This window comes from Panulirus ornatus, chromosome 16, assembly GCF_036320965.1.
Source record: "Panulirus ornatus isolate Po-2019 chromosome 16, ASM3632096v1, whole genome shotgun sequence".
In the NCBI taxonomy this organism is placed as follows: Eukaryota; Metazoa; Arthropoda; class Malacostraca; order Decapoda; family Palinuridae; genus Panulirus; species Panulirus ornatus.
The window spans coordinates 3,758,320-3,775,020 of record NC_092239.1 but is presented as its reverse complement, the minus strand read 5'-3'; the positions used below and the strand labels follow the sequence as shown (position 1 = coordinate 3,775,020).

At 44.6% G+C, this 16,701-nt stretch overlaps 1 protein-coding gene across 1 annotated transcript in view; it reads right to left on the bottom strand.

The window, feature by feature from the left end:
- Nucleotides 1–1,785: 1,785 nt before the first annotated feature.
- The window catches only part of LOC139753945 (glutamate receptor ionotropic, delta-2-like), a 23,013-nt gene continuing 8,097 nt past the window's right edge, over nt 1,786–16,701 (bottom strand). The window contains 3 exon segments of the mRNA XM_071670905.1: nt 1,786–1,952; nt 5,408–5,674; nt 8,456–8,743. Of these exon segments, the coding sequence (XP_071527006.1) occupies nt 5,431–5,674; nt 8,456–8,743 (532 nt within the window). The 3' untranslated portion in view covers nt 1,786–1,952; nt 5,408–5,430.

Here is a 16,701-nt window from a genome sequence, read left to right as displayed (position 1 = left end):
TCACACACACACACACACACATACACACACACACACACACACACACACACATACACACACACACACATACACACACACACACAGACACACACACACACACACACACACACACACACAGACACACACACACACACACACACACACACACACACACACAGAGTCGTCGCCGCCGCTCGAGAGTGTCTCTTTGGGAAAATCTATATGCCACTATCACTGGCTGCACCCGAGACATTAACCTTGACTAGCGCGCGCCAGGCCAGGCACCACCCACCTTCCCTCCTCTCCTCCTCCTCCCTCCTCCATCATCCACCTCCTGGCTGGTGTTTACTGCAGTTGCCCCCCCCCCCCCACCCACTCTGGGTGTCACTCCTGCCATCCTAGTGTTCGACGACGTTGCTCTCAAGATGCGCGTGGTCGTCTCGTGTCCCTCATTCTCCTCTTTCTGTCATACCGTCCGTTCGCCCCGCCTCTACCCTCCGCTGTGGTTCCTTCCTGTTATGAACGTTCACTCAGACTACTTCATGTCCCGTAGTGTGTCGTCTATTTTTTTTTTCTTTTTTTGAAATGATGCTTCATTGCTTTTGCCATTTACCCTGATCCTTAGTCTTATCTGTTACGTTTTCCTTTGTGTTACTTCTTATCTCTCGTTCGAGTTATAGACCATCTCGACCTTCCATCCTCAAATTTACTCATCTTTTTATTTTCTAGCATCTTGTTCATATCCCCATTTCTTCCTTCGCACTCTTTTTCTTTTTAGTTTCCAGTGTGTATCGGACCTTGGGTTCCATAATGTACGTGTGTGTGTGTGTGTGTGTGTGTGTGTGTGTGTGTGTGTGTGTGTGTGTGTGTGTGTGTGTGTGTGTGTGGCGTCTCCCAGCCTCGTCGTCTTGTGCCTGGTCGATTTATGATTCCGGAGTAAAAGATATATATGTAAAAAACAACAACAGCATTTTATGAGAATGTATGTCTTTTATTGAATTGGAGTTGATGATATGAACGGAGTTGTTAGCGCTGGTTGGCCTGTCAAACATCCAGAAACTTACGCGCTGCAATAAACGTATATTTCAACGAAATAGAAAACGGCCTCTTTTACGTAACGCACACAAACTTGATACATAAATTCTTGGGACGTGTGACGTATGGTATACGGGTTCTGGCTTAATGGTCTTTAGCTTTTGATGGCAGTTCCATTCAGCATCACACATACATACATACATACATACATACATACATACATACATACATACATACATACATACATACATATACACACGCCCACGGGTTCCTTCCGACGTATAACCAGAATTTAGTGTCATTGTTGTATCGTTGTTGTGGTGGCCGGCCTGGCAACTGACGAAGACACACAAGTGTTGTTGTAGGTGTGATGGATAGTAGAGGTCTTCACCAGTTGTTGTGGTGGTTGTTATGAATAGTAGTGGTTCCTACTGGGTGGTATGGTAGTTATGAATAGTAGAGGTTCCCACCAGTTGTTGTGGTGGTTGTTATGAATAGAGGTGGTCCCAACCAGGTGTTGTAGTGGTTGTTAGGCATGGGAGTGCACTCCACGAAAATATTGTAGTGGTTCTCGCACGCGAGACTGTTCACCAGCAACCATCTGTCCAGCTTTTAACACCATAGTTAAATCCGGGTCACCCACACAAGGTAACCAGAGACTCTGGGATATATATATATATATATATATATATATATATATATATATATATATATATATATATATATATATATATAGGGAGAAATTAGACCTTGATGTCAGTATAACTTTAATACGATTTTTCACAAACGTGGTTATTACAGAGGGGCAATACTCTGCTACATCAGCGTACGGATACCAGAACAATGGCCTCATTCCAGGGTGATTCTTACCATGTCGCTGTATTTGTTGTTGATGGACTAAGAGTGAGGAAAGATCCTCGCTGCCTCTTGTTGATTACCTGCAATATAATCAACAGGTGATCTGTTGTTTGATTGGTGCCCTGACTCCATACCTCTCTCTCTCTCTCTCTCTCTCTCTCTCTCTCTCTCTCTCTCTCTCTCTCTCTCTCTCTCTCTCTCTCTCTCTCTCTCTCTCTCTCATTTCCTTCTCCATCTCAAGTTTCGCCCGACTGAAAATTACAGACTCCTGACTGTTCACCTCATCAGGAGAAACGCATCGAGCGGAGTTCAAAGGAACACTTGCAGATATGTCAGGCTCCGCCTTTGCTGATGAGGAGCCCGCTGGCCTCTCTCTCTCTCTCTCTCTCTCTCTCTCTCTCTCTCTCTCTCTCTCTCTCTCTCTCTCTCTCTCTCTCTCAGAGTATCCGAGACCTAATACCCTCATCACGTTATCTATAACTCGTTGACTTTGATAAGAGTCGAAAGAAAAATGTATTTCTATCTGGTTTAGAAAACAGATAACATCTGGTGGAAGGGATTGTAATTTGCTTGAGGAGGAGAAGAGCCGCGAGGACACTGAAAGTGAATTCTGTTTGTGTATTGTGTACGCACATCTGATGAAGGACTTGACGTAACTTGGGATGATAATGTACCTGTGTCATGAGTTGTGCTTTTTATTTTCAAATTCGCTGTGGTGGGCGAGTCGAAATGATAACACTAACTGGAATGGGAGAGAAAAGGGAATATATATATATATATATATATATATATATATATATATATATATATATATATATATATATATATATATATACACGTAGAAACTACAGGACCGCTCTTCCCGTTGATCCAAGGGGCTCCTGGAACTCCAAGGCTGCGCTGTACTCAGTGGCAGAGACAGTTGTACTCTGCTTCGTTGCCTGACGATGATGTGGTCCTCCCCAGACGTGACTCTTCACTTGCAGTGGAGAGACGATCCCGTGTTATTGTTTTGTCTTTGTTTATTGTATATCAAAGTGTCTTTGCCCGGTGTAAGCTTGGCGGGGGGGCCTCCCCCCATGTTCTTTGAGGCTCAGTTCGCTGCAGGTTTAGATGGCTGGGGAACAGAGCTGAGAAACATCCAAGTCTTGATCGTTGACTGAAGGGGGAACGGGTGAGCGAAGCCTAGGACGTGAGAGGAGGGGCTGGGCGGGTGTTTGTTTGGAGGGTTCGTGGGGGGGTGCAAGAGTGAGGGTGACAGTCCCCTGGTGCTCAGCATAGGTCCTCTCTGTTGTCGGCTCACGTTACGTAAGCAAGCGTCCCATTCCACGGTGATTGGTTGGTGATTTGAGCCTATTATTTGCCAGGGTCATTAAGGTCGTCAGCGTCATTGTTATAAGCGGCAGTTTAAGGGAAGATCATACACGCACTCAACTGCATATAGAGCGAGCCCTGTTTTAGTACTGTTGTTAGAAGGAAAAAATAGTCTATCCAGTTTGATGTATATCTGGCATTTTCTATCAAGGTGAACAGCGCTCACACACACACACACACACACACACACACACACACACACACACACACACACACACACACACCAACTTGGGGCAGGGAGCGAGCATCACAGAGATGAATAGATGAATAAGAACAAGAACAAAGGGAGAATCGAGATGGAAGGAGCAACGAACAAAAACTTCAACGACATGGAAAGGAAATTGGAATGTGTCTCCTCCTCCTGCTTAGTGCAGTGTGGTCGTTACGGATGGTTCCCGGGGCGGCGGGATGGTAGTGTCGTAGGAGAGTGGTCGTTACGGAGGGGGGGGGTCTCCTGTGTTAGGTTACCCCCCCCACCCCCCCACCCAAACACCCGGGGGTGGGGGTTGGTGTCGGGCGGGGGGAGGGTGTGGGTGCAGTAGTGTGTTCAGATGTAAACATACGAGTGAGTCATTTGTCGACGAGAAAATATCGTTAAAAAGGACGAGCGTGGCTGACGGACGGAACCCCGAAAGGCGCCGATGTTCTTTATATATATATATATATATATATGTATATATATATATATATATATATATATATATATATATATATATATATATATATATATAAATCGCATGTTTACCGAATGGCGTCCTAGCTTCGTCTCTTCAATGTATATCAACTGATTTATATTTCTCTCTTGTGTCCCCTTTGATGATGTGATTATTACACGAAAGTGCACTTGGGAACTTATCTTGTGTCATTTTCCCCGTGGACTCATAGGAATATATATATATATATATATATATATATATATATATATATATATATATATATATACCGGAGCTGCTGGACCCCGTTAAAGGTGCTCAAGATCATTCTAAGACCACACTTACAAACACACACACACTTTCAGTGCCCGCATGTCCTGTGGGACATCCATTGTTGTTGTGAGTGAGAGGTGTCAATATCTATCCCACGGGACAAGGTGGAAAGTCAGGGGGAAAAATGAAGAACGGAAGAATTTGAAAGAAGAGGAAAAGGAAACACTGAGTGAGGAGGGAGGGAGCAGGTGGGTTGTGTGGAGGGGAAGACACTGCAGTAACCCGTGACTATCACTGATCCCTCATGTCAAACATCGACTGTGTGACGTTCCTCCATCATCATCAGCAGCAGGAGGAGGAGGAGGAGGAGGAGGAGCACTGGGTCCTTGCCATTTGCTCTGCTTTTACCTGCAGCGTGTGTGATGGATGTTCCGGGTTTTTTCTTTTGTGCTGACGGAAGTCGATGGAGTGGTTGTGCGTTAGAAATACACCCCCCCCCCCCCCACACACACACACACACACACACACACCCCGCAGGTGAAAGCGACACGTTCAAAAATGTATCACAGACGATCGAAGCTGATCATAATCAAATCCTCCACAGAAACCTTCACCGCAGGATCATCATTGGTTTTCCTTTATGTTGAAGTGGAACTGAATATCACCTGTTTGTTCCCATCATCCAGAAGTGTGTGTGGGAGAGAGAGAGAGAGAGAGAGAGAGAGAGAGAGAGAGAGAGAGAGAGAGAGAGAGAGAGAGAGCTCTCGCTGGCGAGCCAGGCATATGTGTAATACCTTGGGGGACGTGTCGGATCACGAGGAGAGGCGATGGAAACAGAAGGAACAGCCTGGCGATATGTTGCCCAGAAGGAGAGGGGGTCAGAACGTGTGTTTTGTGAGAGGGAATGTTTGGGTGAGTTCTGCGGTGCATAATGATGTTGTTGAGCTGTTGTCCACCGCTCCTGGAAATGATAAACACACAGACTCTGTTCCTTTTCCCAGACGAAGTGTACGAGGACTTTGAAATATAAGAACCTGTCACCAACGAATTGGAAAACTGTATGTAATGTTGATATTTTATATGTATATATATCGTCAGAGAGGCCTTAATTAGGGCCTCAGTCGCCCGTGCCGTCTCAGCTAACATGGAAATAATGTGACTAGGAATGTGTACCACTGACAGATGGTGTGTCCTCAGAACGCTTAACGTTCCTGGTATTCAGGTAACAGACCTACCTGTCCTCACGAGACGTCATCGATCACTCTCCCGTGTTGCACTCCGAGGTCGCCTCCAGCAGTAGGACCACGAGGGCCACACAGCTGACGAGGGCCAGGACGATGAAAGCCCCCTGCAGGTGCTCGAGGGAGAGTGGCTGTAGGTACTGGCGCTCCTCCCTCGGCCTGGCCACTCCTCGACCCCGGCCGGTCGAGCGACGGAAGGAGTCGACGACGGATCGCCTCCAGTGGTCGACCAGGCCAGACTGGGACATCCAGCTGAGGTACCTGACGTCAGGTTGACACCATTACTCCAAACACGCGTCAGGAACGCGAGATGCTACGTGAACCCTGACACACACGGTCATGCACTGGCAGCTTCTGATACTCACACCATGCACACCCGGGAGGGATGACTCTCGATGGATATTATGGACCGGATATGTGCACATACCATCGTATGGGAGAACGAAGAATTTACCATCGCACATCAAGAGACATCTGATTGAATCTTCCTCCGTCAAGCACTCCGATAGATCTTGAAGATATCTGTGTACTCCCATTCAACACGTCTTCATCTGCATCTCCAGGAAGTTCGTGTGAATTCACACTCAGCAAATAACACAAGATCTATGCATACATTCCAACATAGCGTAACGTTCAGTACAATTCGTGTGTGGCGCCTCATGCATCACTGACGCAGAAACTAAATTACATGCAAACTAAATACATTATTCATACAACTGTTCGTAGATAACAACATCTATCGGAACAGCTTGGACAGCAGTTGTTAAAATATGAATTTCCACACATTGCACACACACTCACACACACACACACACCACACCACTCGCATCGCCTTCCACCTACACCTTATGACACTTCATCAACACACGTAAGTAAGACATGGGGAAATATAGTCATTTGAAAGCTGGTTGACACCACCTGGCTGACAATTCAATACGAACCACACTTTCTGTTTGATGTATATCCTGCTTCGCTTGTCGTAGCTGTTCATACAACAGAATTGTAAAAAACAAGAACCGTCGAGATGGTTTTGAACTTGTTTTTTATGAAGGATCCAAACCTCATTAGACAATCTGCATGATTACAAAAATTATCAGTCATGATTCCGGCTGGATGAGGATGTTTCCTCAGAGGCCCAGTCCTCTGTTCTTAACGCTACCTCGCTGACGCGGGAAATGACGAATAGTATGAAAGAAAGAAATATATATATATATATATATATATATATATATATATATATATATATATATATATATATATATATATATATGTAAACTGTGTCACACAATGAGCGTTACTGTGTTCTGTTAGCATAAAAGCTGTTTTGAAGATCTAAGCGCCCTCCCCCTGAAGCGATTTATAGATATGCTGTACCACTTAAAGATAATTGATGGAGCCCAGAACGTGACTCGCTCATAATGGGAAAGTCTCTCTCTCTCTCTCTCTCTCTCTCTCTCTCTCTCTCTCTCTCTCTCTCTCTCTCTCTCTCTCTCTCTCTCTCTCTCTCTCGTAAAATGCATAGAAAAGAAAAAAAAAAAGGCCAGAGTTTGTAAAGTCTCCGGTATCCATTATGACTGAATGATTCGTTTCTTAAGATGAGGGTTTCCAGTAATGTTATCTTCACTCAGCAGTAAGCGACGGATGCGCCTCAATCCCTCAAAATATCTGGCACAGATAAGGGATCGCTTTGCATGCTAACTCCACACAAACTTGAACATTTCTCTGGAGTTCCTGTGAAAGCCAGCAGCAAGCGGTGGAAGGAAGATACATTTATGGACTTTTGGAAGTTCTCCGACGATTTTCAGACACTTGAACAACTCTTTCTTTTTTCTGTGTATCTTCCGTTGCTTCAGTAAGGAATACCCCACATCCAAGCGTGAACCAGAGCAAAACGAAATGATACATACAGATGCCTGGCCTGTGTGGAACGTGTGTGAAATACGAAATGGAACAATAGACACTTGGTGTGTGTGAGTGCGTGTGTGGTGACGAGTTGGTTCAGCACCATCCACTCACAAGGAAGACAACATTCATGTCCGAGGTATTGAATCTTTGGCTGCAGAGACGTCTGTTTGTTTCTATATATATACACATCATGAAGGACGAAAGGAATGAATGACGGGTTGCTCCACTTCCCGTCTAACTGGGAGGTCGTGGATTCAGAGGATTGGAAAGCTGTATCATCTGCTGTGATTAGAAGTACAAAGCATCAAATCCCAGAACTTCGAATGATTTCAGAATCACGACCAAAAAAAAAAAGAAAGAGAGAAATGAATTTGGTTAACATTGTGGTTTTGTTTGGCGCGCGTCGCCCACGCTGATAGCTTTGCATTCAGGTGTTAGGGACACGGTGATTGCTTCTGTTTACGTAAACTGTAATCTGCCTAATGGCTTTGTTTACAACCCTCCTGCAAATACGGGCCGCACCTAAACCCTCCTCCCATTACGCCCGTGTTAGGATGGCCTCCCGTGCCGTACAAGAGCGTAAAACCAGCAAATACTCGTTCTTTTTTATATGTATATCCTCCTCTTCCTCCTCCTCCTCCTCCTGCTGTGCCGGTATGCCATCCGCGGGGGGCAAATACCTGAGGTAATCCCAGGCGAGAAACATTACTTAACGCAGAGTAGCCAGTGTCTGGGGGTATCACGAGGGGGGGGGGGGATTCAAGCGGTCCTAATACGTTGGATAAAGGAGTTCTGCGATGCGCACCTCGCCATCCGCCCAGTGAGCGTTGCCTGACGTCAGGCTGGTCGTAACCCGGTTCGTCCTAACCTGGTAGACTGTCGTGTACTCAGCGTCCTTGCAGTTGGTTGGTGACCTGGTCGGATGGTTGGTTGGTCGGTCAGTGGTTTGGTCTTTAGGCCTTGCGATCACTGTTAAAGGTCATTATGACCCTCATCTTCCAGCTACATAACCACTAAACGAAAATTAAAAAAAGAAAAAGAATAATTATCTTTAGAGGGGAAAGGAAAGTACGATGAGACGCCGACCCCTGCCCCGTGCACATGACTGCGTAAACACAACGCTGCGTCAGAACTTACCTGTCAAATACGTGTTTATAAGGAGCTCCCTTCTGGAAGGCCCAGGCCACGTAGTTCGGGTAGAGCTTCTCCTCCACGGCGTACGAGGTCGTGCTCCTCCCCCGCGTGATGAAGAGGAACTGCGAGTACTCGGTGGCTTCCAGGACCCCGTCCCCGGCGTCGAAGGCTTCCAGGACCCGGTCGTAGTCAGGCAAGAGGCTTAGCTTGTTCCCCAGCTGGGCGAGGACGGGGTCCGCGGAAGACCACAGGTACCCGGGTACGAAGTTGCCGTAATCCAGCATGTGTATCCTGTGGGGAAGACCCGAGGAGGTTGGTCGTAGGTTTGAGGAAAGATGAGGAAATGCGTCGTCGAGAGTATTAACGACTATAAATCAACCCGCTTGGGTCCGAAACCCGCTCAAAGCAAGCACAGCTGTGCATCCTCCCTTCGTTGCTGGTCTGTGGTCGATACATGTGTACCTGGCATATATATATATATATATATATATATATATATATATATATATATATATATATATATATATATATATTATATAATGTTCCGGGTTTTTTCTTTTGTGCTGACGGAAGTCGATGGAGTGGTTGTGCGTTAGAAATACACCCCCCCCCCCCCCCACACACACACACACACACACACACACCCCGCAGGTGAAAGCGACACGTTCAAAAATGTATCACAGACGATCGAAGCTGATCATAATCAAATCCTCCACAGAAACCTTCACCGCAGGATCATCATTGGTTTTCCTTTATGTTGAAGTGGAACTGAATATCACCTGTTTGTTCCCATCATCCAGAAGTGTGTGTGGGAGAGAGAGAGAGAGAGAGAGAGAGAGAGAGAGAGAGAGAGAGAGAGAGAGAGAGAGAGAGAGAGCTCTCGCTGGCGAGCCAGGCATATGTGTAATACCTTGGGGGACGTGTCGGATCACGAGGAGAGGCGATGGAAACAGAAGGAACAGCCTGGCGATATGTTGCCCAGAAGGAGAGGGGGTCAGAACGTGTGTTTTGTGAGAGGGAATGTTTGGGTGAGTTCTGCGGTGCATAATGATGTTGTTGAGCTGTTGTCCACCGCTCCTGGAAATGATAAACACACAGACTCTGTTCCTTTTCCCAGACGAAGTGTACGAGGACTTTGAAATATAAGAACCTGTCACCAACGAATTGGAAAACTGTATGTAATGTTGATATTTTATATGTATATATATCGTCAGAGAGGCCTTAATTAGGGCCTCAGTCGCCCGTGCCGTCTCAGCTAACATGGAAATAATGTGACTAGGAATGTGTACCACTGACAGATGGTGTGTCCTCAGAACGCTTAACGTTCCTGGTATTCAGGTAACAGACCTACCTGTCCTCACGAGACGTCATCGATCACTCTCCCGTGTTGCACTCCGAGGTCGCCTCCAGCAGTAGGACCACGAGGGCCACACAGCTGACGAGGGCCAGGACGATGAAAGCCCCCTGCAGGTGCTCGAGGGAGAGTGGCTGTAGGTACTGGCGCTCCTCCCTCGGCCTGGCCACTCCTCGACCCCCGGCCGGTCGAGCGACGGAAGGAGTCGACGACGGATCGCCTCCAGTGGTCGACCAGGCCAGACTGGGACATCCAGCTGAGGTACCTGACGTCAGGTTGACACCATTACTCCAAACACGCGTCAGGAACGCGAGATGCTACGTGAACCTTGACACACACGGTCATGCACTGGCAGCTGATGATACTCACACCATGCACACCCGGGAGGGATGACTCTCGATGGATATTATGGACCGGATATGTGCACATACCATCGTATGGGAGAACGAAGAATTTACCATCGCACATCAAGAGACATCTGATTGAATCTTCCTCCGTCAAGCACTCCGATAGATCTTGAAGATATCTGTGTACTCCCATTCAACACGTCTTCATCTGCATCTCCAGGAAGTTCGTGTGAATTCACACTCAGCAAATAACACAAGATCTATACATACATTCCAACATAGCGTAACGTTCAGTACAATTCGTGTGTGGCGCCTCATCCATCACTGACGCAGAAACTAAATTACATGCAAACTAAATACATTATTCATACAACTGTTCGTAGATAACAACATCTATCGGAACAGCTTGGACAGCAGTTGTTAAAATATGAATTTCCACACATTGCACACACACTCACACACACACACACACCACACCACTCGCATCGCCTTCCACCTACACCTTATGACACTTCATCAACACACGTAAGTAAGATATGGGGAAATATAGTCATTTGAAAGCTGGTTGACACCACCTGGCTGAAAATTCAATACGAACCACACTTTCTGTTTGATGTATATCCTGCTTCGCTTGTCGTTGCTGTTCATACAACGAAATTGTAAAAAACAAGAACCGTCGAGATGGTTTTGAACTTGTTTTTTATGAAGGATCCAAACCTCATTAGACAATCTGCATGATTACAAAAATTATCAGTCATGATTCCGGCTGGATGAGGATGTTTCCTCAGAGGCCCAGTCCTCTGTTCTTAACGCTACCTCGCTGACGCGGGAAATGACGAATAGTATGAAAGAAAGAAATAATATATATATATATATATATATATATATATATATATATATATATATATATATATATATATATGTAAACTGTGTCACACAATGAGCGTTACTGTGTTCTGTTAGCATAAAAGCTGTTTTGAAGATCTAAGCGCCCTCCCCCTGAAGCGATTTATAGATATGCTGTACCACTTAAAGATAATTGATGGAGCCCAGAACGTGACTCGCTCATAATGGGAAAGTCTCTCTCTCTCTCTCTCTCTCTCTCTCTCTCTCTCTCTCTCTCTCTCTCTCTCTCTCTCTCTCTCTCTCTCTCTCTCTCTCTCTCGTAAAATGCATAGAAAAGAAAAAAAGAAAAAGGCCAGAGTTTGTAAAGTCTCCGGTATCCATTATGACTGAATGATTCGTTTCTTAAGATGAGGGTTTCCAGTAATGTTATCTTCACTCAGCAGTAAGCGACGGATGCGCCTCAATCCCTCAAAATATCTGGCACAGATAAGGGATCGCTTTGCATGCTAACTCCACACAAACTTGAACATTTCTCTGGAGTTCCTGTGAAAGCCAGCAGCAAGCGGTGGAAGGAAGATACATTTATGGACTTTTGGAAGTTCTCCGACGATTTTCAGACACTTGAACAACTCTTTCTTTTTTCTGTGTATCTTCCGTTGCTTCAGTAAGGAATACCCCACATCCAAGCGTGAACCAGAGCAAAACGAAATGATACATACAGATGCCTGGCCTGTGTGGAACGTGTGTGAAATACGAAATGGAACAATAGACACTTGGTGTGTGTGAGTGCGTGTGTGGTGACGAGTTGGTTCAGCACCATCCACTCACAAGGAAGACAACATTCATGTCCGAGGTATTGAATCTTTGGCTGCAGAGACGTCTGTTTGTTTCTATATATATACACATCATGAAGGACGAAAGGAATGAATGACGGGTTGCTCCACTTCCCGTCTAACTGGGAGGTCGTGGATTCAGAGGATTGGAAAGCTGTATCATCTGCTGTGATTAGAAGTACAAAGCATCAAATCCCAGAACTTCGAATGATTTCAGAATCACGACCAAAAAAAAAAAGAAAGAGAGAAATGGAATTTGGTTAACATTGTGGTTTTGTTTGGCGCGCGTCGCCCACGCTGATAGCTTTGCATTCAGGTGTTAGGGACACGGTGATTGCTTCTGTTTACGTAAACTGTAATCTGCCTAATGGCTTTGTTTACAACCCTCCTGCAAATACGGGCCGCACCTAAACCCTCCTCCCATTACGCCCGTGTTAGGATGGCCTCCCGTGCCGTACAAGAGCGTAAAACCAGCAAATACTCGTTCTTTTTTATATGTATATCCTCCTCTTCCTCCTCCTCCTCCTCCTGCTGTGCCGGTATGCCATCCGCGGGGGGCAAATACCTGAGGTAATCCCAGGCGAGAAACATTACTTAACGCAGAGTAGCGAGTGTCTGGGGTATCACGAGGGGGGATTCACGCGGTCCTAATACGTTGGATAAAGGAGTTCTGCGATGCGCACCTCGCCATCCGCCCAGTGAGCGTTGCCTGACGTCAGGCTGGTCGTAACCCGGTTCGTCCTAACCTGGTAGACTGTCGTGTACTCAACGTCCTTGCAGTTTGGTTGGTGACCTGGTCGGATGGTTGGTTGGTCGGTCAGTGGTTTGGTCTTTAGGCCTTGCGATCACTGTTAAAGGTCATTATGACCCTCATCTTCCAGCTACATAACCACTAAACGAAAATTAAAAAAAGAAAAAGAATAATTATCTTTAGAGGGGAAAGGAAAGTACGATGAGACGCCGACCCCTGCCCCGTGCACATGACTGCGTAAACACAACGCTGCGTCAGAACTTACCTGTCAAATACGTGTTTATAAGGAGCTCCCTTCTGGAAGGCCCAGGCCACGTAGTTCGGGTAGAGCTTCTCCTCCACGGCGTACGAGGTCGTGCTCCTCCCCCGCGTGATGAAGAGGAACTGCGAGTACTCGGTGGCTTCCAGGACCCCGTCCCCGCGTCGAAGGCTTCCAGGACCCGGTCGTAGTCAGGCAAGAGGCTTAGCTTGTTCCCCAGCTGGGCGAGGACGGGGTCCGCGGAAGACCACAGGTACCCGGGTACGAAGTTGCCGTAATCCAGCATGTGTATCCTGTGGGGAAGACCCGAGGAGGTTGGTCGTAGGTTTGAGGAAAGATGAGGAAATGCGTCGTCGAGAGCATTAACGACTATAAATCAACCCGCTTGGGTCCGAAACCCTCAGAGGGTAACTGGCTCAAAGCAAGCACAGCTGTGCATCCTCCCTTCGTTGCTGGTCTTTGGTCGATACATGTGTACCTGGCATATATATATATATATATATATATATATATATATATATATATATATATATATATATATATATATATATTTTTTTTTTCTTTTTTTTTCAAACTATTCGCCATTTCCTGCATTAGCGAGGTAGCGTTAAGAACAGAGGACTGGGCCTTTGAGGGAATACCCTCACCTGGCCCCCTTCTCTGTTCCTTCTTTTGGAAAATTAAAAAAAAACGAGAGGGGAGGATTTCCAGCCTCCCGCTCCCTCCCCTTTTAGTCGCCTTCTACGACACGCAGGGAATACGTGAGAAGTATTCTTTCTCCCCTATCCCTAGGGATAATATATATATATATATATATATATATATATATATATATATATATATATATATATATATATATATATATTACATGGCCATGATAAAGACATTCAGTTGCCTATGTCCTTTTGGCTATCATGACAAAAAGGAAAGAGAAGAATGCTCTGATGTTATCTTTTAAGTATGTTTTTAAACTCTTGGAGAATCTCATCAAGTCTGTAATTATAAATGGAGCAAAGTTATGTGAGGCGAGAGGAAAGATTTCCCTCACACAGAAGGGGAAGTGTCATTGAATCAAAGTTTCGAGTTTCTCTGAGGCAAGAGAAGTAAGTTTCTGTGAAGGAAGATGCACGTTTCAGTAAGCCAACCCCCCCACCCCACCCGTCTTCCGTCCTTCTTCAAAGAAAACGGTGTGTTGGGGACGATTGATAAAGCTATCTACCGGACAGACGTATAGACAGAGACGCAATCATCAACGGTATTTTCTTCACAGGGTTTATGAGCAGTGTACACAACCTCGAGGTGCGGTGAAAAAGAAAGAAACGATGGCACATTCTCTGAAGCCAGAATGCCGTGTTGGACGAAAGAATTTCAGTGAATGCAAAGTCTTTTCCAGACGTATGATACATAGCTTCACACTGCCAGACGTATGATACATAGCTTCACACTGCCAGACTGCATTCAGTCTGCCAGTCAGGGGAATAACCCCATCAGAACCTTGTTACTCAACCTGATTGGCTGATCTTTATCAAATTCCAGTCCAGGAATGAGGCCAATATACCCTGAAGCGAAGAAACAGAAAACGGCACGGGGAGCTCGTCAACATTTTCACTCGCGACAGATTATAAATTGATGTTCCTTGTCTTGCCAGATGTGAGTGTCTAGGTTGGCAGCGTCTCGGAGGAAGATGTATGAGGTGTGTCTGTGAGGGTGGTACATGTAACTCTTTTCAAGATCGACTTTATTTACATATTCCAGTGTGAAGGAAAGATAAAAGATGGATAGAACAGTGATAGAGATGGATAGGTCCAGCGTACGGAAAGGACAGGTCCAGCGTACGCACCTGTGCGTAAAAAAAATCCTCTCCATTTACCCACCTTTTAATCTTCGTGTTCCAGCTATATCACGTCTTCTCCTCCTCCTCCTCCTCTTCGATCTCCTCCTCCTCCTCGACCTCCTCCTCCTCCTACACTTCCTACTCCTCGACCTCCACCTCCTCCTCCCACCTGAACCCACGCCCCAGCCACGAGCCACACCCACACGTTCAAGGCTCTCTCACCTCCCCTCCAACCCCAGCCTCATCCACGCACCGCCTCAGGTTAACGATCCTAATTCAGTCAACCTGGTTATCACGTGTGGACAGTGTCCTTCGTGGTGTGTGGTACATAATTATCATTATTATTACCATTATCATTACTATCACTATTATTAGCGTTAGCCGTACAGTTATTATTATTATTATCATTATCATTATTATTATTACTATTATCAGCATTAGCCGTACAGTTATTATTATTATTATTATTATTATTATTATTATTATTATTATTATCATTATTATTATCATTATTATTATTATTATTATTATTATTATCATTATTATTATCATTATTATTATTATTATTATTATTATTATTATTATTATTATTATTATTATTATTATCATTATTGTTATCATCATTATCATTATTATCATTATTATTACAGTTACTATCATTGTTCCTACTGTAGTTATCATTAAGTTGTTCACCTTCCTTTTCCACGTTGGGTCGTGTCGATGACCTCCTGAATTCTGGCCTGTAACAATATCTGATATTCCGACCCTCTGGGAATACGCGACGCCCCCAGCAGAAATTAGGTAATGGAGAGCCTATCGCGCAGCACCGAAGATAATCACTCAAGCAAGACAATGTCTTGTAAAGGTATTAAGTCGTCTTCTTCCTCTGCAGACATCTCGCTCATTAACTTGATGGTTGTGTTGAACGAAAGTTTCTTCGTAGTTGATATGTATCAGTTTATATAGAATATATATATATATATATATATATATATATATATATATATATATATATATATATATATATATATATATATATATATATTAAAAGACATACGTGGGTATTGTCATTATTTTCATCTTATACTGTGTGTGTGTGTGTGTGTGTGTATTGCATACGTACACATATATACACAGAATGACATACATGCAAGTAGGACTTCCTCGCCAGTACACTTAAACAACATACTCACACTCCTGCGCTTTGTGCGCTTACTTTATCAGTTAAGTGCTGAGGAAGAGACGCTTATTCATTACCCGTTACTTAAGGCGCTCACTTACTGACCCAACATAGTAACTTTTGACAACATCAGATACTTACTTAAACACTTAGGTTTACCTACTTTATCAAGATACACTTACTATTCACTCACTAACCCCAAGCAGTAATGACACTCTAAGTGCTCTCAAGACACTTACTTATTCACGAATGTTATTCATGAGTTACTCACACCAAGAACTTCTAATAGGCACTTACTCATGTCACTGACTTGAGGCGCTTACCCATGTCACTTACCCATGACACTTACCCATAACACTTACCTTTACGATCTGCAAACACAAGACACTAATCAGGTGCCACACTGACAATTACTTTCATGAAACTTATTTATGTTACACTTTTATTAGAAAATCTCTATAGTTCAGCATAGAAACTTTCCTCATCATACATGGTAGATGTTTTCCTTCGGCCACATACTTACAACGCTTGTATGATACAGGAGACCATTTCCATGATATTTGACGTGAACTTACTTAATTAAGACTCTAACGAGACATTTCCCTTTACTTTTACTGTCAAGATAAATTCGTAAAAGCAGCTTCACTTTTTTTTTCAAGATTTAATTGAAACTGACGAGGCGCGTATTCGTGAACAGACATACAGTAACTTCTCGAGTGCTGAGCTTTTATATATAAGTATTAGTGATAAGTAGTCATTCCGAGTCATAAAGTAAGATTATGCAAATGACATCTCTCGGGGATTTATCCGTTCTCATCTGTTCCGCCACACTTGGCCACACGCAA